Genomic DNA, 23256 nt, shown 5'->3' on the forward strand with positions numbered 1-23256 from the left:
TCATTTGCTTTACTGATGCACTTCTTTTAATGGCTCTAGACAGCAGTTGAACTCTTTGGAAGATTGGAAGCTGTAAAATAGTTTCATCTGTTGACTTCTTTTGGTGACAATAAGAAAAAAAAATCAGTATTTTTTTAACTAATAAAAATAAGGCTGTAGCCATATATTCAATTATTCATGTGATGAGGATCAGTTTAGACCTTATTTTGTTTTCAGTGTCAGAGTTGGGGTTATTTTAATGCGGGATAGTAGACCAATACAATACAATAGTCCTTTCTAATAACAGCAGCAGTGTTCATTAGTTAGTTAATTTTTACCAACTTAACACATTTATCACAAGATTGTGTGTCTTTGTAATTGTTCGAGATTCTTTTTTAAAAAGTACCTAGTGAGAAATGTATTGACAGTTTTGTTTAGTGGTGGAGAGTCTTTATCTCCCACAAGAATTTTGTTTTGTAGAGTGAGGCACTACTCTAGGCCCTCAGGGAGGCTGTGCACTGTGCACGACAAAGTACAAGACATTCTGTTGCTTTTAAAGGTCTTTCTGTGCAAAATGAGTTATTTTTAAAGCCACTATTTATACTTTGAATATTTTCTGTTTGACTAGCACCAGAAAATGCCTAGAAATTTGCACTCAGGACAATCCTGCTATAAAGTTAGAGCACTTGTGATAGGCTGGTAACAAAAATTTGAATGTTAACTTTGAAGCAGCAGAGAGCATTAGTTTCTTTGCATGGATCAAACTCTGGAAATATTTAACACACTTCCCATGAATTCTTTCTGACTGGTTCTTCCAATGCCTCAGCCCGAGTTTAAATTGTAGTTTCTTAAAAAACTGAGTCCTCCAAGCCCAAGCTGAGATGACATTATCTGGGTCTTTTCAGCTACTTCAGAGCCAGAGATGGTGTATAACCATTTCTGCAGGTTTGGTAATTCTCTCCATGGCTAGTGCACAGATACTCTTGTGTTAAATCAGTGGTTCGCCCCTTTAATAAGAAGCAGTCATGCTTTACACAGTGCTGACGTGTTCATAGCGATAGATGTACCTTAACCTTAAAAAACTCTGAGGTGTTGAATACTTTGAAACTGAATTGACTTCAACCTACTTTCAAACTTTTTAAACTTCACTGAATGAACCGAATCTTTAATTTTGCAACTTTATTCATCTCCGATTCAGCATTTTCAGTGCTATATTACCTTGGTGTTCTAATGCTAATCCCCTTATCTTTTTCATATATGAACAAATTATGGACTCAGTCTGCCAGAAGCATTTGCTCTAATCGTTTGATCACCTTGTCTTTCTGATCTCACCTGTACGTGTCTTAACTGAGCTGAATCATTTTTTAAATGCTTTACATGGTGAGAGCTGAGCTTCAAAGATAGGTCTTGATAACAAAGCAGTCACTATTACACTGATAGAAATGTATGATAAATAAAATATGATCTGTCAAGTTCAAGAAAGGTTTTGTATGCACTCAGTAACTCTCTGCAAAAACTCTGGAAATGGAAGACAAATTCTATAGTTTTTGCACGTTTTTAAAGCACCTTGCATTGCTTATAAATGTTCAGAGACATGTAAATGCTAAACTTGAAAGAACTATGAGGGTGATGTAAGTGAAAAATGTTATACTGGCACAAACAAAGGCAACTTTGGTGCCTCAAGACCGATGAAACAACAATAAGAAGATGGAGTCAGTTTGTGACTGAATGGTGTTTTCCTTTTGGTTCTTGGTGTTTTGGTTTCTGTTCTATATTTCTTAGCTTGTGTATTCCTTTGGCCCTGATGTCACTCTGACCCCTGTACTGTGTTCCTCCTGTTCTTGGTCAGAGTTATCCGTGTTCAGTCTGTGGATTTTCTGTTTTATTTTGAAGGTTCATATCTTATGTCAGTGTTTCTAGTTTCGCTTCCTCTGTCTCGTTTAGTCTAATTTTTCCTGACTGTGTTCCCACCTGTTCCTCGTTCCCTCATGTTCCTCCCCGGGTATTTATAGTGTGTGTCCTCCAGTGTTCTGCGTCGTGTCGTTAACGTCAGTTCTCTCTCGTGCTGTGGCTCTCCTGATGTTTTCTTGTGTATTTTAGTTCTAGCTTTCCAGTTTAGGTTTTCTGTTTGGTTTTCCTTTGGTCAGCATTAAAGCTGCTTTCAAGTTCACGTTTTGCCTCCGTGAGTCCTGCATTTTGGGTCCAATTCCTGCCTGCCACACAGCCAACCATGACAAACAGTTTGTTTTAATGCAGTGATTAACTGTGAACACTGGTGCAAATAACATCGGCTACTTCTTGAGTTCAGATTTAAGTTCATGCCAACAACTTGCAGAAATGAATGACAAAGCAATGTGACAGAAATCATGGTTCAACCAGTTGGCATCCAGCTGATCTGAGAAATGTGTCATGTTTGAGTTCCGTTCATTGATGCAGACTAACTCAGATTGATTGCAACATGTTTACAATCTGTCTGTGTCTATAAATTGGACAGCAGCTATTTGCAAACCTTCGCCAGTCTGTCTGGGAGAGATTGCGGTCAGCCCAAGTCGGAACATGATTGTTTTGGAGGCAGGGTGCCCTCACGAGACAGTCGACTTGCGATTAAAAGTGGTCGCTCAGAAGTTAACAGCAGCTGCTTGCCATCGGTTGCAAGATGCAAAAAAATTAAATCCAAGGCAGGTCTAGATTTTATCTAGTCATAGGGGGGCTGCCTTTCTGTGTTTTTTCTCTCATGAGCCATGAAATCAGGTTCAGTAGTGCATCATGCTTGGTTTGGCTTTGGATGAACTGGCAGTAACTCATTAACTAGCACTGGCACCCTGCTTAAAACTAAAGGTCAGCGTATCACTTCTTTTCATTACAGACATCAAAATCTTCTTTTTGTTTGTCTTTAAAAATTCCACTAACTGAAGATACACTGTGGGATTATGAGAGTCTGCCTGGGAAAGTTTCCTAATTGAATCAGTTCTATTTGATTAGAGTAGGCTCAGACATCCAGTGAGCATTTCCTTACAAAGAAAAAACAGCTTTGGTTTGATTTAGACGGTCTGACTGAGCACGAGGCGCAAACATCAAAAGCCTATTTACTGGTTTTAATGTAATCAGAGTTAATAAAACTCCATGTGTACTGTTTTGCTACTTGCCGTGAAGCTGTCGTGTGATGATGGTTAGGAGTTGCTGGGTAGTTCTCTGGGTCGTCTTAGCTCACAGATCAAGGCTGCTGGTCTGGATCTTTGAACTTGACATTTCAAAAGGAAGAGGATAAAGAGATGCTTAAATATCAAATCCTCCCCCACGCCCTCAGCCCTGATATTGGACGCTGTTAAAAGATCAACCGCCTAATCAAAGAGCAGTGTTCTGAGCAGAGGATTTTCCCAGTGTGCTCATCTGTGGAACTTAATTTATACATGTTTCAGCATAAAATTGGGTTATCTAACTTTTGTCTTACAGGCACTTGTGAGAGTGGATTCATCTGCTATTGTGAGCTACTGTTCTTTCCACACTTATTAAATAATGGATGTTCAGTCTTTTAGTTTATTAATTAAAAGCACTCTAACAATGAAACCATATAAATCCCTGGTGGTCACATCATGTTATTTTTGAGTTCTCCACTGTGTTGACCTGCTAGGTCGCATTTATCAGATCCCTTTTTCCACTGAAAGTTGCAAACTGCTGCTGCTTTCGGAAGCAATTATGATGAGAGCGGTTAAAGTAAACCAAAATATACACCATAGACAAGAAATAATGCACTGATAATAAAATACAACACCCTGACTTTATTACTAGTGATGAGCTGGACTTTGTAATAGTCATAATTTTCTTTCTGTTCGCTAAATGGTTGGAATTAGTTTGAGAGTAAATCTCTGGGAACATTAGAGCCAGGCTGAATGCTTTACATTATATTTACACTGTGTTAAGTCCAGCTGTAAGAATAGGGTAGATAGTGCCCTGACTAGCTTTCTGTTCGTCTCTGAATGGATAAACTGTGCCAGAGTCATCTTTCTTTGGGGACTTTTAAGCTTAGGTGGTACCTGAGTAAAAATGTAGAAACAGCTCGATATTGGACAGGAGTAGGACAAAGTGCAATAAGATCACAGCATTTTATTGATGCCAATGCCATTGTTCAGGATCTTCAGGATCAGCGCAGCTATTTTATTATCTTTTTAGTCGGAGCCCAGAATTGAAACAGAGCACGAAGACACGCATGTGGCTCAGGTGTGGAAAATTTCTGGTGCTATGACATCAGTGTTTTGTAGTCTGCAGGTGTGAGAAAAACATGCCCTAGTTGATAAAACAAATCGATAAGCTTGCAGGCATACAGTTTCATTGCTTTCAGGCCAGTTCAGCTGGATTCTGCTGTTTTCCACTCCAATTGTAGTTTGAGGAAGTGAAGCCTTTTTTAAGTTGCACAGGTGTGTGTAAGAGCGGAAATCAACAGGCATGACATTGTGTGTGGTCCTGTAATAATACTCTACAAAGTTACCCCCCCCATCCTCCATTCACACACACACACACACACACACACACACACACACACACACACACACACACACACACACACACACACACACACCCCTATTTGCCCTCGGTCCTCTGTTCTCACTGCTTCTACACTCTGCCCCACAAATCACTTGACAAATGGGCTGCCCACAGGTGTTGCTGCCCCCCCCCCCAACTGCCCCGTCCCCTGCAGCATGGGAATGTGGGCGACTTTCCTATTATTCACAGCTGCTTGTGTCAACGTGAACCCCGCCGCCCTCATCCTCCCCAACCCAGCAGGACACATTGCCACCCGACGACTGGGAATCCAGTCATAACCATGGCCCTGGCTCAAGGTTTTGGCATGCTGCGGCCCACTGAATAAAACAAGTGGTGGATATTGTCTGCTGAGCTCTGAGAACTGGAGTCTCCCAGTCTGGAGATCAAGATAAAGTAGGCGCTGAGCTGCTCACTACTTTCATATCAAACAATGCGGCTGGTTATGAGTTTTGAACACAGATATATCATTGTGTTTGACATTGTGTCTGACCGACTGCACGCATCTGACTCCTGTTACAGAAAAAGGAGAAAGTGTTTATTACTTCCCGGAGGCAAGGTCTGTGTTTTGATGTGAAATACAGGGCAGGTTTGTTGTGAAAATAGACGACTTTTAGGTCTCGGAAATTTGTCAATGAGGCTGCTGGAAGGTGAAGGTGAAGATGTTTTCAATCACTGAAATAAAGTGTCGTAGGATACCCTGGGGATTGTAAGACATTCTAAAACCGGTTAATTTATGTGAGATGTTGCTGTCTTGGGATTTGTGATTCATCGCCAGCAATTACTTAGAAGTTGTGAAGCATAAACATATTTTTAGCTATAGAAAAAGCATTGTAATTGCTTGTGCAGCATTTCTAAACGCTTGCAGTTATCTAGTAGCAGTAAAACCTACATGTTCTTTGTTTGCTTCTTGCTCTGCCCTCCACCACAAGTTTCCCTCCCCCGTCTCTGAGTGTTTACCGATATCTCAGCTGCACACCCCCTAACCACCAAGTAATGCAAGTTCACCCAGCCACAGAAGACCTGCAAAGCGCCACAAACAAATGATCTACTGATTAACTAGACAAAACACTAACATTCAAAAAATAAACGAATTATATTTATTTTGGGCTTCTTTTGGAGCTGATGAGATCGCTACTTCAGTCTGGCTGCTGAAGAGTTGGAGCTGGATGATGTGGTTGATAAGATTCCAGTGCAGGAGTGTAGATGCATGTTTTCAGATCCTCTTATAACTTCTTTCTCATCTTTATCTTTTCTCACTGCAGAACTGAATGCGTGTTTGTTCAAACCTGGCTTCAGATATAAAAAACAAGCATGATTGATCTCAGCAAAACATAGATAGCCTAAATGGGTGCTTGGCTGAGCCACAGCCAATGTATGTGCAACTAAATGTTCTCTCTTTATCACTTTTCTGTCCACAAATTTTCATGAAATTCATCTTGGGAGTTTTGTGTAATCTTGCTGACAAGCAGACAACCGCAGCTCTCTCATTGGAAGAGTAATGACCAGATTTACTTGAGCAAGCACTGTTTCTGCAAGTCATCTCTTATTCTTTTATATTATTGACTGTGACATAATAGCATAACAGCATAATGGTTGTTACTGCTAACAGATTTTCAGTTTCCATTGTAAAAAAAAGAAAAAGAAAAGAAAAAGTTTTGGCAACCAGTTCCAAAGTCTTTTTGAATTTACTTGGATTAATTAACAGATGACATGTTTCATTTTGTTACGAAGTGCAATTAAAAGGATTTCTTAAGTTAGTCAGATTTAAGATTTAGATGTAAGTGTATGCTTAAGGTCTCACACATGCCTAGAGATCGATCAGTCAGTAAACCTGGATAACAAAAAAATTGACATCCATGTTTTTGTCTCCTTTTTTTTTTTTTCTTCCTTTCTTTGGGTTTCCTCCGAATCCGGTGTGATCCCTGCCACAGTTCTTCACTTTGTGTGAGTGTGTGATCACAAAGAGCAGTTGGAAGATGTAGTTGATAACATTCTGGTACAACCAGACAGATATACTCAGACCCTCTTATCATTGTATTCTCATCTTCCTCTTTTCTCTTCTTCTGAACTGAATGCATGTTTGCTCAAATGTTGCGTCAAATGTGAAAAGCTGGCGTGACTGATCTCTGTGAAACATATTTGGCCTAGATGTGTGCTTGGGGAGTCCTGAGCCACAGCTAATGTCCTGTTTGAAAATTTGTAAAGCAAGAGAACCAGATCGGCCCCAAAATTTGCTGGTTCCATGAGGTTTGGTTGTTTTTGCATAATCTCGCTGACAATCAGACAACCTCAGCTCTGTCCTTGAGTGAGTAAGGATTGAAATAACATTAGAAAACAATGCTTCTGCAAGCTATCTCTTGTTCTTTGTATTATTGGCCATGGTGTAAAAGCAAGATGGCAGTTACTGTTAGAAATCTGATTATTTTAAAAGTCTATTAGTTACAATTTAAAGCAAAAAAAAAGAGAGAAATGTGGATAAGAAACTACTTGAACCAGCTAGATTTTTGTATTTACTTAACATGTGATGTGTATATTCAGATAATAGGTTTAATGAAAGTGAAACGTTAAGTATGTCCATTTAACATTTAGGTTTACTCGTGCTCATGACAAATTGAATTTCAGTTGAAGTTTTTGGTTGAAATCGTCTTCAATATATAGGGAGGAGGACAGGACAGAGGTGTAAACATGAGGGCAAGCAACTTTCTGTAAAACACAGTAGAGGCTCTGTCATGGTTTGAGCTACGTTTCAACCAGTGGTGTTGAGGATCTTCAGAATCAGAATACTTTATTAATCCCTAAGGAAATTATGTGGCCACAGTTGCTCCAAAACAATAAGAGCAGTAACAATGTGAACTAAATTCAATAATACAATATATTACAAAAGTTACAAAATATAAGAAAGAAATAGCTCTAATGTATATACAAATAGCTCAATTATAAATATCCTGAATATTACAGAGATTAAATATATAAGATTGATATTTCACTACGATACGATAAAGGTGATGTTTTAAACCTAAGAACGCTGTACCAGCTCAGCCATGGTGGTGGTAGCATCATGCTGTGGGATTGTTTTACTGTCAGTGGTACTGGTACATTGCGGAACGTGAATGGAATGAGGACTACCTCCAAATTCAAATCAACAGCTTTAAGAAAACTAGATATAGTTGGGTTCTGAAAGAGGATAATTATCCCAAATACACATCAGAGATGACATTAAGGCTACGTTCACACTGCAGGTGTTAATGCTCAATTCCGATTTTTTTGTCTGCTTGTTCACGCTACAAATAAAATGCAACAGCAAACGTGCTCCTGTGTGAACCCTCAAAGTGGCCCAAGTGCGCAAAAGAAGACGTCACACGCAACGCAACGCCACAATTTACATAATAATGTAAATTGTCACAATACGGCTGTGTGCAGGCAAGAGTAGGACCCAAACGCAAACTCTTAGAGACAAAAAGTAAACTCAAAAAAACACAGCTCTATTGCTGGCGTGGAGTGGGACACAAAAAACAATACAAAACTAAACTGGGAAAACTAAAGCACAAGGAGCCACAGGGAAAAATCACACAGCTATGAGGGAGGACGCAACACTGACAAAGAGAAACATGGGGCTTAAATACACTGAGATAACGAGGGGGAATGAGCCACAGGAGGAGAGCACAGCTGGGAGTAATTAGGCAGGACGAGACAAGGGAAGCAAAACTAGAAACATTAACAGAGGACAGACTGTGAAAGTAAAACAGGAAACACACTGACGGAACTCAAGACATGTAAACTTAACAGACTGGGGAGACAGAACATAGGGACCTGAAACATGGAACAGAAAGGCACAGTAGACACAACATGAACATAACAACGCCACAGGGGAAGAGTAAAACAAAATGCAGGAAGACAGGACCTCTTTCAAAATAAAATGGGAAACATAATGAAACGCAAATATGACAACATAAGAAACACAGACATGAAGCGCACATGAAAGACAAGGGAGACTTAACAGGGGTTGGAAACACAAGGGGAATCTAATAAACAAATGAACTTAGATAACCTAATGAACAAAATAAACTCAAACTTAAAACGCTGGGTCAAAAGACCCAGGATCATGACAGTAAATAACCTAATAATTATCCTTATTGCTGTTTTAGAGAGGAGCGGTGCTTCAAAGGATAGTTGCAGATTTCTGTCAGAATCAGCAGATTATGCAGTATAAATAAAATCTTCACGTTTCCCCAACGTTGTCTTCCCAACAGTTTCACTAACATCTACACTGGATGGCCAGGAAGCGTTCGCGATGTCTTGTCCAGCGCTGATAATTGGTGTCTGTCTTGTGTCAGTGGCGTAAAAGACGGATTTAATGTGACATGACCATTCAAACAGCAGTCGCTTTCTAAAACATCAGATATGTATTGGATTTGTCATGGCTGTGTACCGGCAGGCAAGGAGGAAGGACCCAAAATGCAGGATTCAGTGAGGCGAAGTTGAACTCAAAGTAAACAGCTTTATTTGCAGGTTGCAGATGAGCAGCGGACTAACTACACTGGGAAAATATAAACTAACAGGCAGATAAACAAGGACCGAAACACAGAGCATAGACTGAGGGTGAGCAGACATTAACGACGCGACAGAGAACAAAGGAAACACAGGGCTAATATACACACGGCAGTAATCAAGGGATGAGAGACAGGAGGGGAACACACTTGGGAGAAATCACAGCTGACGAGACGGGAAACCTAAACCGAACACACTGACACCAGACACGAACCTCCAAAGTAAAACAGGAAACAAGAAACAATTTACAAGGAGGCAGACAGACACTGAACTTAATCTAGAATAATAATCAATACTATAGAAATATACCAAAATATAAAAAAATGAAAAAGCTGGGTCAAAATGACCCAGAACCGTGACAGGATTCAGTACCACATACGAAAGTGACCCAGATCAGATTTAGAAATATCCGATTTGTGCTGTTCACACTGTCAGACCATGATCGGATATGGGTCGCATAGGGTCAAAAAAATCGGATTTGATGCGCTTTCGCCTGCAGTGTGAACGTAGCCCGACCCCAAGCCTATATCAACCTAAATTTGACTTTGCCAAGACTGGTCAAATATTCAGCTGGAATTATGCTAGAACCTCTTGATGGCTACCAAATGTATTAAGGTGCAACTTGCTAAGGAACATTTACCCAAGTATTAGTGAGTGTGTATGTATATATTCGAGCTAGTATTTATACTCTTGACCCCATATGGGTTAGAGAAAATCCAAAATGATTCAAATGTGTGCATCCAATTTTTGTTTTTAGGCATTAAAGATGTATCCTGTACAGTCAAAAAGTTACCCATGATGAGTGTATGTAAGCTTCTGACTACAACTGTATTTACTGAAAACTTTAAATGAAAACATGTATTAAACTCCCCACAATCAACCCTGTGTTAAATTAAGTGTTGGACCACTCATTTCAGTCTATTTGCAAAAAATTGGTGTTTTAAATTGGTGTTGAACACCATTCTTCCACAAAATGTTCCTTTGTTGTCTCCCTTTTCCATTTATTTATGTCAAATTATTTGGCTTATATCTATATCTGATTAGCGGTTCTCTCAGTTTTCCCATTAATGGTTAGTTCAGTGGCAAATATGATGATTTGTGAAAACTGAAACCAGATTTTCTGAAGAGATTGTGGCTAATTCTCAAACTGCCCTGTCGGCAGTGAAATTGGGCGTGGTTGTTGGACTGCTGGCTACAGATATTTTCTTGATGGGAGTGTGCTATGAGAATTAAGATTATTTTTTAATAATACCAAAACAGCATTGGTTTTGGATTATGCTTTTGTGAATGTTGGAGGGTACGACTGGCCTGGGCACAGGGAGTAGCCTTTTCTCCTCATTAACACAGCAGTGCACCTGTGATCACTATGATATTCTCTTTGAGAGCATTAGGGTTCTCAGCATGGGATTTGAGGGGGCTGGGGTTCAGCATTTTGATCCCGGTGAATTGGGTGTGGCACGCCTGCCCGACAGCTCCCCTCATGTCTGGGTGATGGGATAAAAGGAGAGCGAAAGCACAATTAGGCCTTTGTTGTAGCACAGGCCTGCCTGAATACTAATACACACATAAAAACAGACACAGATGCACAAAACAATCCACAAAAGTTCAAACACATGGAAGCTCATAAGCACAGAAATATGTGTTTATGTGAGCAACTTGGTGTGTCACATCGCATGTAATCACCATTAAAGATAAATGTGTACGTTTTGTTTTTTCTGTGAAAACTTGGCTGACAAATCAGTGTGTGGCTGTATCAGAGAACATCTCACTAAATAGATTTGACCTGTTTGCATACATGATTATGTAGTTGGAATTAATCATTCCTCTTTATGTGGTTTTTTGTTTTGTTTTTTTTCGGGGGGGGCTTTCTTGGTTACAGTGCTCCAATGAGAGTGTATGTTAGTTGGTTTGATTTTTTTATACCATCTACTTAACTTTTAAAGAAAAAGGTCGCCAATTTTGAGGTTAGCAGAAAAGAGAGACTTTAGTGATTAGAATCCATTGATGTTGAACATCTTTAAGCCTTAGTCTGTTTGACGATAAGAGATAGGACCTGTATCCTCAGAGAGATTAAAACCAGCAGCTAAATGTTGAGTGTGCAAAATGTGCAAAAAAAACACGATTGTGGTGGATAACGTAGGTTTACACTAGTGAGTTTGATTTCTGAAGAAATAACATAATTGCATTGGTATTGAAAGAATAACATATAATCAGCTTGGAAGATCCCGAAGAAGGGATATAAATCTTGTAGCAATAAACTTCCTGAAAACACATCACACTCAAAGAAAACAGGACTGCAGAAATCCTGCTAATGTCCTGTTGATTGAAATGTAAAATATAATGAGTTTTATTCAAGCCAGTTACTCTTGTTTCATGTCATAACATACAACATCTGCATGTTTTCTGTTTGTAAATACTCTGCCAACGATGAAGTAAAGCCAAAAGTGCCAAAAAATATAGATTATATTGCTGCTTTTGTTCTATAATAACTTTTTGAATTCAAAGTTAGCAGAGCTCTTGGCTCCTGGGGACCTTAATTCATCCCAGGCCTTTCTGCTGTGCGGTTGAGGAAAAGCTGATTTAGTTGGCACCTAGTTTGTAGCTTTCAAGGATATTCAGCACTGTGATGATGACCACAGGGGCTGGGATAAGAAGGCCTTTGTTGGAGTAGAGCAGCAAGTCAGTGTGCTGTCGTCAGAGGTTTGATTGGAAAGAAGGTCTCCTATTTATAGTGTTAGGATAACAGCCAAAGCCTCATATTTGGCCCCTTTTACCTTAATGTCTCGTCTTTCACACACGTTAATATGAGATGAAGAAGGAATCGCTGTCATTTCCAGATTCTGTCTACCTCAGAAATCATTTTTGCCTACCTTTCACAGAGCAGGATCGCATGACCTGCTTTTGAAAACTAAATTAATTAATGGAAAGGATTTTTAAACATGTCATTATAGGTCAGAACCTTCTTTGAACTTGTGGTTAATATTTTATCCAACCTATCCATTTAGTAGAGGGAAACCACGCCATTTATTCTTGAATTTATATTTATGTTTAAAGAGAAAACCAAATAGCAGTAGCAACATTGTGGTCAGGGGTATTTCTGGATTGCTGAGCTGCATTTGCTCTTGTTCCCAGTCTGACTTCAGTTACTGTTACTAACATTTAGGAACTATAAAATCATATATCCAATTGTTACACTGGATTAAACCAGTGTTTGGTGAGAGGAATGACTGTGTAATATATTGGTTGTATTTCCATGTTTTTAGCTGGTGGCTTTGTAGTTTCCACCCCTACGCAACATATGTCTAATTTTGTTTTTGTTTTTAGCAAAACGACTTACCATAGGCTTATTTTCCAGATGTTTTTGTTCTCTCTCATAGTAAAAGGAACCCCCCATAATGTTGATACAGTGTTTAGCCTATTGACCTTTAATTATCCATCCTGTGGCTGTGGAGCAGCCTGCGTGCCAGAGCCCAGCAGCTCTGTAGGGGATCTATTGATGGATAGTAGATACCGAGGAACAAGCGGCACTCAGTGCTGAACATCAGATACAAGCATAAATAAAACATTCATGTTGCTTCTTTAATGAAGTTTCACCCACCGGGTGTGATGATTAAAAATGTATGCAGCTGCTGAAGAAGTTACTAACCAGCGGGAATGATTAGTAATTCCTGAAAAGCCAAAAATGGCACTGTGTTTGTTGGTGATTGGAAGATGTGGTGAAACAGTTGAGAAAAGATGAGAAACATTCCCAGTATGTGTCTGTAAGCCATCTCCAGGTATGTGAGCAGAGGTTTGAGTGGTAAGGTGGATAAGAGTTAAACAAGAGCAGTCATGCATACCTCTACCATGGCTGAAATTTTATCCCATAATCATGCATGAACTAAGCCCCCAAATCCTGCAGGATATCTGGATGTTTGCAAGGACCATCATGAGAATATTAAAACAATGTCTCTCAGATGTTCTTATTGAAAATTTATATATATTTGTGAAAATACATTGTGACAAGTTTTTACCCTTTACCTCAGGGTTAAAGAATCCTTCCAAAAAATTCCTGGATCCAAATGTTGATTTAAATGAACTGAAAAATGTTTAGTTGGGCTAAGCCCCATTTGCCAGCCAAACAGACGGACAGTCAGACATACTTGAACCGACTCGCAACCTTTTTGGCTGAGGTAGTGATAAAGAAAATAATAAAAAACAAAGAGAGACCTGGTGTGTAGGAAGCTTTGCCAAAGTACATTCAAAACCAGTGCAGCAAAGCTGACATTTAAATAGTTTTAATCTCAAATAAGTAATGTTTCTGTGGCAGCCTGCCACTTTCAACTCACTCACAGACCAAGGAACATGGTCAGGAGATGTAAAAGTCTAGTAAGCAAATGACAAAAACAATAACTCGGCACGTTGATGACATGCAGACACATCATTAGTGAGAATGTATCTTTTAACCAGTTTTTTTTTTTCTAACTTGCGGTATAGGTAAGTATTGTTCTGACAGAAAACAATCAGTCACCTTCATTTAGTGCAGAAACCTCCATAAGGCTGATCCCATTGGACTTGTAAATGTTTTTGGGGTTTTTTGCAGTGCTATCATATAAGATTAAAGTTAATATGCAACATTTGAAGTTGAGAATCCTTCACAGTCAAAGAACTGCAAAAGATGTGCAAAGCAAATTGGTCACATAGTTTAAAAATGCTTTGCAACCAAGTTTAAAGGGTGCACTGTCGTGAATCTGAGAGAGTTCACCTCGGCATTGATCATGGAGGACTGTTTGAGGTCTTGACCTGAAGCTGCGATATGCTTTACTGCATGAAAGGAGAGATCACACATGCATAAAGAGGTGGCTTTGAGGAGATTTGCAGCACTTCCTTATCTGTCTGTGTGAAAGAATAGAGCATGGGTGACAGTTGCTGCACCAACGGGAAAGGGGCTGCTGGGAGATTTGTGCCAGATGCTGCTTCTGAAAGAACAGCCACATTGGGAGGACAAGGAGCGCTCTTCTTCACTGTATGCTTTCACTATGTGTGTGTGTGTGTGCTCTTTGATGTCAGGCGGTACACAGTGTCCCGCAGGTGTTCAGCACCAAACCAGGGTTGCATATTGAGAAATCCTCCACCCTGTCATCCACACTTACATGCTAGCTTTTTACACCCTTCACTCTCCGAGGGGACACTCAGTCCCCGCGTACAGCTTTTATTCTGGGCGTTTCCAGGTCTCTGAAATTTTGAAAGGCTAATCTTCTCATACATTTTCTCTGAAGTAGCTTAAATAAATAACATTAAATGTGCTGATTTAACTATATCTAAATATTCCAAAATATATCTTAACCAATTTGATTTTCATTCAGTAAAATCCTGTTCTAATAGGCACTCAGTCCTATTTCACGGGTCACCAGGCATGTGCAGGATTACAGATTTGTGATGTCAGAGTTGATTTGGACTCTTATCGGCAGCAGAGCTGCAGATCTGCTAAAGGCCTAAGCTTGCAGCCTTAATGGGATGGAGATTGCAGTAATGGCAGTTTACTTAGTTAGCATGTGAGGATACTGTCTGAGTATTGTCCGACGTGCATAATGAGTGACTGTACACAGATGCTATCCTGGAACTATCCCCTTATAATGTGTATTATTGTCTTATTAGTATTGTGAGAGCATGTGAGTCTTACCCAGAAATCAGACAAAATGGTTTCGTCTGTGGATTCTCTTACTTTTCCAGTCTTCCCCTACTTCTCTCATGTCACCTTATCCCTAGCATCCTCCTTTGTCACACCAGCCCTCTGAATGTCCTACTTCACTGCATCTGTGAATCTTTTCTATGTTATTCCTCTTTTCCTCCTGCCTGGCAGCTTGACAGTCAACGTCCTGTGTCCATTATCCCTCCTCTGCAGATGTCCAAACCATCTCAGCCACCTCAGCCCATTCTCTCCAGTGCTCTTTCTTTTCCTATATCTTATTAAAAATAGTCACAAGTCTGTATAAATACATTAGGACTGTCGGGGATCATTGTAGCACAAAATGAAAATTGCTATTTATCCCAAAGAGGACATCAGAGTTTGAACCTCACTGTGCTCAGTTTAGTGGGAATCATAAACATCTGTATACAGTTCAATGCTAATTCAGCTTCTGGATGCCAAGATATATAAGAGAATAAGTAAAGCAATTTCTTAAATGAATGTGAAGGAATCACTGAGCTGAACATTGAGAGCAATCCACTGAAACTTTCTAACAAATTCAATTCCAGACTGGATCAACAGAACGGACTAAACATCCCTAGTCTGGGTAATATTGTATCAAGGCAGTTAATAAATTTGTGCATACTTCACACATCAGCCTTTATCATTTGAGATGTTAATTAAGAATCTTAATTGTCTTCATCTACACGCTACATAGACACTTGTATTGAAGGCATTTACATGAAACAGTGACGTGTATTCCCCGACTGGTTGGCGAGTGGTTGATGTAATTGGTCACAAAAAGGTGCGGCACCAAAACTTAGTGTTGCTCGCAGATTGCTACAGTCTCTGGTAGTTTTCCTGGAGGACACCAACATGTCTGCAGAGAACAACTGTGATTGTTTTTGGTCTTTGAATGCAAAGACATTGGAGAACAGGTTTTGAAAACTAAAACAGCCACATGTTCAGACAATATTCTTAGTGATATTTAAACAAAAGAGGAAAACTAAGTTTTTATACTGAAAACTTATTGCTAAACAAATAAATATTAGTATTAGAAATGTGAATTTTCTCTGTATTATTGTAGGCTCTTTACCTTAGGCACCTTGAGGTGACTGTTGTTGCTAAATAAGTAAAATTCAATTCATTTGAATAAACTAAATTGTTATTTTAAACATTGGTATCAGAAATAATCCAAAATATCTCAGTCAGCGCTTCCTTAGATGAACTCTTCTTTCAGTTCAAGCCTGAACTATGATCATTTGAGAAAGTGCCGTTTTAGTCACTTGGTTTGTTTGGCTTCATGTTTCAACCACGCCTGGTTCCTTGTTTCTAGCATGGTGGTTTCATTTGCTTTACTGCTGTCATTATGGGAAATTGACTGAATAATGGATTATATTTAATATTTAATGTTTTATTTTATAATTTTGCGTTGTAACTGGTCTGTCTTCCAGTCCTCCTATATTGTCCTCTTGACAGGCCACTCAGTTAAGGTCCACTCAGAGCCCTCATGCTGTCAACACATCCAAATATTCTGGAGTAGTGTTTTTTTTTCCTGAATTAATTAGCTCTATATCATCCAGACACAGACAGCAGACTGCCACAAATGTATGCGCATTCACACCCACAGGCAGCAATTTCGGTTGTCAGGCTCCATAGATCATGGGTCATGTGTGCTTGTCCTTTAGTCCATGCTGTATAAAGTCACAACAGGAACAGATAAGACTGGTCCCAGGTTGGCTTGCGAAGCTAAATCCCCCCACTGCTAATCGGATTAGCTGAAAAGTTAGCAGCATGGCCCCAAAGAGACGCAACATTTTTTACACTGACTTCTGTGACATATTTTGCTCTTCAGTGCCCGTAATCTGTTTCTTGTCTCAAAGCCTCAAAGTCTCAAATCTTTGTCACAGTAAACAATGTATTCAGTACTCAGTACATGATGAACTGTTGCTAACCTTTGCTTTGGATGAAAATAACACTTTTTGGCTGACTGGTGTGTGGGATTTTTATTTATGTGTGCAAGGGGGGGATTTGGTCCACCCAGGTGGGGGAACAATAGTTCGCCCGTTGTCTTAAAGGAATGGTTGGCTGAGCATAGCCCCACGCAGAGGAGGGAGGGACCGAAAGAAAAAAATGAGTTGCGAAAATGATTGGTGCCGAGGAAGGGGGGCTTGACAAGATGGTGATGGGGAGCAGCCGGCAGAATGGGGGCAGCAGGGTGGCAACTGGACTCTTAATGCTCCTTTCATGCTTGATCGGTTTCAACCAACGCTGAAAACATACTTGAGGGCACCATGGTGTAGCTCTGACTCATTATTTTTATTTTCGTTTTAGAAGCCATTGGTAAAAAAAACATTGCGATGCAATTTGTTTCCCCCCATCTGTATGTAGTAATTGTTAATAGACTTAAAGGAATATCCATGAATAATTCCCTGGACTAAATAAATCTTATAAGATGTGTTGAAACTGCTCTGGGAATCGGCCCGTAAAACTCTACAAACTAGCTTGATTTAAATTTGGCTGACCTCGCATTCAGTGGGTAAAAACAGCAAATCTTTAACTTGATATTCATTTTGTGGAAGTACACAAAGTCAGAGGAGTATCTGGAAGTAGGGCAGATTACGAATCAAGATTGTGTTGCTGTGGCTAAAGAAATTGCGGTGGATGATGGCACACCCAACAGCTCGGCTATTTCTGCAGATATCTGCTCAATACAAAAGTTGACTTAAGCTAAATCAGTGTGAAAGAGAGGTTGGTATTTGCTGTCTGGGTACACAAGTGCAACTGTTCATACAAGTTCTATCTGTTCTATCCTGTGATTGCTTGACTTGTGAATGAAAATATACAAGTTACTGTAATGGTTATCGCATGGTGACGCCTGACAGTGTAAGAAGGTGGGGGTATCTTGTGTCATTTTGCAAAGTAACTCCAAACAAGATTAAGCAGAGAAAATACACGTTATTGTGCCATCCTTCTGTTTTTTCATCACTGTGTGAGTGGGCCCCTCTGGAACAGCAGCCAAGTCCAACATGGCTGAAAAAGCTCTTGGCTCTCTGAATCAACAGCACAGTGTCAAACTGGCTAGTCTTTTTCTTGCCTGCATTCTCCCAACGGCGCCTAGGGAACTACATTTCTGGCCAAGATGTTTTTGTGGGTTTTTTTGTTACAGTCAGTCAGGCAGAAGGGAGATTAAAATTATGCCATGTGGACAGGAAGCCTTTTCTTCTTTGTTGTGCTAACAGGGCAGCCTAGCTTCAGTTTGGCTTGAGAAGACAGTCAATCATCTGTCAGGAGCAATGCTTTAAGAAGTAAAACATATTTTAAGAATTAAAGTTTGGTAAGGATGAATACATCCAATTTCACTGGACAATGCTCTCTGGATTTACACGATTCCTGAATAATGTTTGATAACCATGTAGTGCTTACAGGAAGCATAAAGTTGATTTATGCGCATGTATTTCTGTCTTTTTCAGTGTTGGCCAAGGTAGAGCTGTCTATGAATGAGACTGTGGATGTGTACATCGGTGACATGGCTGAGATCCTTTGCCAGTACACTTCTACGAACAGTGACAGCAAACCCGGATTTTTGATTCAGTGGTTTGTGGTGAGTGAAAATTGATGCTCAGACTATCTGAAACTATCAACTGCTGTTATATGAAGTCTTAAAGTCAAGCAATTACCTCACCATTAGGGAGCCCTGAGCTCCATTTTTTTGTTGCAACATCAAACTTTTGTGTCATTTCCAGAGATTTCTTAAAGTGCTCTATTTGTGAAGTAACATGCAATCCTAAGTCTTTGAGGCTCTCATTCATTTTAGATTTATTTTGATTCATGCAGATCTGTTCACATAGCAGGGTTTCTTATGTAAATAGGGTTCAAATGTGCAGTTTAAAAAAAAAATCCAAGCTTCTTAAGTGAGTTCTATTCAATTCAAAACACAGCAAAGGTTGGCTCAAGGAACTTGAGGTAAGTTAAATTAAGGTAAATTAAGAAAACCCAGTGATCAGACTCCTTATGAGCAAGAACTTGGTGACAGTGGGAAGGAAAAACTTGCTTTTAAACAGGCAGAACCAGGTTCAGGGAGCTGCAACCATCTGCCACGGCTGGTTGGGGGCGAGGATGAACTCCAACTTGGCCATTTTGGACGTTTTGTTTCGGATGCCAGTGCTTGTTATGATTTTCTAGCTCAGAGGGACATGAGCCAGTCAGTAGGAATAGCTGTTTAGCAACAGCTAAACTTTCAAAAATAAAAGCCAGGGAATAGCCCATTGCCCACTGTTTTTCTGTGTAGGAAAAACTGAGTTGACTGAAAAAGAGTGATTGAACTTTAAATATGCCACGTTCTTACTGTATGTCCTTCTCTACTAGGCTGAACGTGGTGGCTCGCGGTCACGGCTCTATTACGCTGATGCCAATCAAAAACTGATTGATAGCGGCACAGATTACACCGACCGCATTAACGTGGTTACTGACGAGAAAGGAACTCGACTCTCAATCCAGGACGTCAGACTGTCTGACGAGAGGGAATTCTACTGCCATGTTAATGGGCTGGCTGCTGGGAGCGGGGTGCGCAAGACACACCTCAGAGTATTTGGTAAGAAAGCACAGAAAACAAGCTAATCGATCTAAAGGAACATTTAGAATGTCACTGAGCTCTATCTTTATTTATTATAAACCACTACAATTGTTTTTTGTTTCTTATTCAGCTCCTCCAGATGTTCCAGAGATTGAGAGTGTCACTACTGGAATATCTGTCACTAAAGACACACCATCTAAGGTGAGCCATTCAATTTTAGATGCTGACAAATAAATATTCTTTGAGATGGCAATGTGAAGGAGGCATCTGAAAGTCACTAAAACAAATAAATTACCAAGTTAAAGATAGCAAAGATTTCTCTATGTGACCTTTAACCCAGGTTGCATCATGTGAGACACGAAACGGCTTCCCTAAACCTAACATCACCTGGTACAGGGACGGCGAGCCACTGATGAACGAATCAGGACGTGAGTACAAACTGCAGATGGATCAAATAAGAAATAAATCTCCCTTTGTTTAAAATTCACTTTTCTCCTGTTTTATTATAGTTTTCTCAAACACACCCCACAGGACTATAACAGAAAATCCTTTTTGCACATACCAGCTAGGAAATGATAAATTGCATACGTGTAGTTATCTAAAAGAATGCTGTCATACTGGATCAGTACATCCATCACCTTCAGTAAATATTTCTCTATGTAGGCTGCCTTTGACAATGTCCAGCACTAGAGGAAAAACTGCCTGCAAGCTATACTAAAAGCTGGATTGAAGTTGTAACAATGTTAACCACTACATGTTAAATGTATGTGTTTTTACCTTGTGATCATGTTAGTATGGGAACACAATATTAGCCTAGTGTAACTCTGTAACTGTTCCCATGAACAAGGACTCAAACAGGAGCAAAATATGTGCACTTTGTTCAGATTAGCTGATTGCATGATGCTGCATTGTGCATAATGCCATTAAATTACATAATGGTGTTGGTCGATGCATGTTCACATTTAGTCTTGTCCAATTTCCAGGTGTAAACATAGTGATCCTGAGCTCTCGGATGTCCAATGACCTCTACAGCGTCCAGAGCACTCTGGAATACAAGGTGGAAAAGGAGGACAAGGATGCCCGTTTCTCCTGTGAAGTCAGCTTCTTTGTCCCGGACGGTATCAGGAAATTCGAGTCCCCAAGCGTCAACATCACTGTCCACTGTGAGTTAACACTCAGGGTTTTTATATTGTCATGTAAACTTAAGAAAATAAGTGTACTAAGTAAATATATAACCCAAGATTCAGTAGCTTATAGAACCATCTTTAGAAGCAATAACGTCAAGCAATTATTTCTTTATGACTTTATTAGTCTTTCATCAAGTTTATTTATAAACTTTTAGTTTATCCAGGTTAACTGGGTTTGTGGGAATTTGTTTATGTACAGGATAATTTGTTAAAAGAGATTTCACAACCTTATTTCTAGTATTCAAACATCACATTAACCTGTGAGTTGTGATGTATCATGAGCTGAACTGTAGCTAACATTCTGGTCTGTTTTATAGCATTTGTTGTTAATTGATTATCACTTTTTTATATGTAGTGTCATAACAGAGCATAACGTAACAGAAATATTAACACCTTGGATATATATGAAATCCTTTTCCTTTGTTTTGTATTTGGGTAACTGGCTTCATCCTCAAAGGAAGCTGCTTGTGTTTCATTTTACTGTAATAGATGCTAATTCGTTTGAACTTGCTCACAGTCGGTGGAATATTCATAAGACACACATCAAAGGAGCTGCGGTGATTACTTGTTAACGTTTATGCTTGTTGTATCGAAATGTACAAAAAGGTGTTTTTGAAGCTACAGCTATTATTGCTCACCATTTTTAACCATGCTGGTTTAGTTTATTCTGTAAGAATGAAAAACAAAAGCCATCAAAACAGAGACAATATCACACAAATCCCAAAATAAGTCACTTGTCTTTCACAGCATCTGTCCATACTCATCCTAAGATGGTGTTTACAGTAGTAGTACAGTAGTTTCTTCTTTCGGCCCCAACTTTTTAAAAATGTCCTCAACTCATAAAATGACCTTGTTTCACTAAAAATAAATATCAAAACAAACTTCATTTCAATTTCCGTCACCTATAAGAATTTTAACAGCCTCAGTATCTCCTCTTTCCTTCATTGGCAGGCAGAGCCAAATGCAGTCTGTGCTGTCAGCAATATGGAAATGGCGTTATAAAGTGACTTTAACAGCTTGCTGAATAAGCCTGCTTAATTTGATTTTGTGTGTGCGTACAGACCCCACCACCATGGTGGAGCTTTGGAAGGAGTCGCCCCAGGGCTTGGTCAAAGAGGGGGATACTGTGGAGCTGCGTTGCCAGGGTGATGGCAACCCCCCACCGCACTTCATTTTCAACAAAGTAGAAGTAAGAATGGACGGCCTTTTCTCATCCTGCAAGTCCCAGAGAGAGAATGGGTGACACACAAGAGACATGTAGGGAATGTTTTTGATATGCATAGCTCACAGGGACCCATGTAGACATGAGTGTGCAAGGTCTATGAAGACTCTGTCAGCTCTGACCCTGCAGGTCCAGGCTGGGGTCTGAGACCAGAGGCCACAATGACAGGGCTCATGGGTAGGACTCATTCCCATGTCAGACACGCACTCATTGTACGTATAGACAATGAAAAACCTCAGCTCAGCCGAATTAAGAAAAGTTGAAGTGGCAGTGAGCTGAGTTTTTGTATTGTCCACTTTTGTCAACTTTTCTTAACTTGGCTGTCAGGGTTTTTTATTCGCGGTAGTTGACTTGGGCACATAAGAGTAATTGGAAAAGATTTTTTTCTGAGAAAATAAAGAAAAGTTCTCCATTTTGTTAAGCCATCATTGAGGTTACATGATTTATTCACACAGTAACAGCTAAAAACTCAGAGAAGATGGTAAAAACATGATGTCGGTCAAGCCGTTTGAAGTGTGGAACATCCATTGAATGATAAACAGAACTGTAAAAATGAATGAATAATAGACCACTCTTTTGTTACAAGATCCTTTCTGCACTGTCCTGATCATACTAGTATTTAAAAAGGTGAAGCAAAAATTTGTGCTCTTGACTCTAGCCAATTTCTGGAATTTAAGATAAACAGATCTTGAAAAGTTTTAATAACTCACCCCATCAGTTTTTAATGTCCATAAGACCTTTCATGATGTATTAACAGTTGTATCATAGCTGTATACAGAACGTTTTTGCACTGTAATGCATAACGCAACAGACATTATGTGCCTTTTAGTTTTGCTTTCTCATACGTACACTTGGTAATTGTCTGGCCATATGTGCTTATTATTAATGGACTCACCCATAAATAGGGGGTGACTTTGTTGTTGTCCCTTCAGAAGATTTTGGTAAAGTTGGACAAAAAAATCAACTCTTTTTCTAAGTGACTGTCAGTCTAAGATAGCAGGTTACAAGAAAGGATCTGCTTTTAATTCATCAAATATTTATGTTTAAAGTTACTAATTTTGAGTCTGTCTTTGGTCGTTCTCTAAGAGGACACAAAAGACTACTTGATTCACTAGAGGATTGAGGAAACTCTTTGCCAACCACAGATTCTGTTTTTGATAGATAAAAGTCAATTACTGCTTTTTTGCTTCCTGCCAATAATATTTTCAATTAGGCATTTATCTTTTTTTTTTTTAATCAAGCCCAAATATGGTACAGTGAAGTCAAAGGCAAATTATTATTACCTGTTGTTGCTTTTACACCAAAGTAAAATGTATTTAGATGAAAATTAAAATGAAAGTATTTGTTGCAGGAGCCTGATGTGAATTTCGAGAGCAGTAGGGATGTGTTGATCCTGTCATCAGTGTCACGGAAAGATAGCGGCACCTACCAATGTCACCCTCTGAAAGGCGATGGCGTCATGGAAGTCAAAGGAGAAGTGGAGCTCAAAGTGCATTGTAAGGAGCAACTTGATATGAATGGCATACATACTTAC

The 23256-nt window shown here is 39.5% G+C and overlaps 1 protein-coding gene across 1 annotated transcript in view; it reads left to right on the forward strand.

Annotated features, from left to right (window-relative positions):
- mcama (melanoma cell adhesion molecule a) overlaps positions 1-23256 on the forward strand; it is a 55028-nt gene that overhangs the window by 14778 nt on the left and 16994 nt on the right. Inside the window, exons 2-8 of the mRNA XM_005725476.1 lie at positions 18211-18341; positions 19106-19331; positions 19444-19514; positions 19654-19741; positions 20297-20476; positions 21562-21689; positions 23074-23218. Coding sequence (XP_005725533.1) covers positions 18211-18341; positions 19106-19331; positions 19444-19514; positions 19654-19741; positions 20297-20476; positions 21562-21689; positions 23074-23218 — 969 coding nt within the window. The remainder of the gene's footprint in view (positions 1-18210; positions 18342-19105; positions 19332-19443; positions 19515-19653; positions 19742-20296; positions 20477-21561; positions 21690-23073; positions 23219-23256) is intronic.

This window comes from Pundamilia nyererei, unplaced genomic scaffold, assembly GCF_000239375.1.
Source record: "Pundamilia nyererei isolate P.nyererei 1_Seehausen unplaced genomic scaffold, PunNye1.0 scaffold00015, whole genome shotgun sequence".
Taxonomy (NCBI): domain Eukaryota; kingdom Metazoa; phylum Chordata; class Actinopteri; order Cichliformes; family Cichlidae; genus Pundamilia; species Pundamilia nyererei.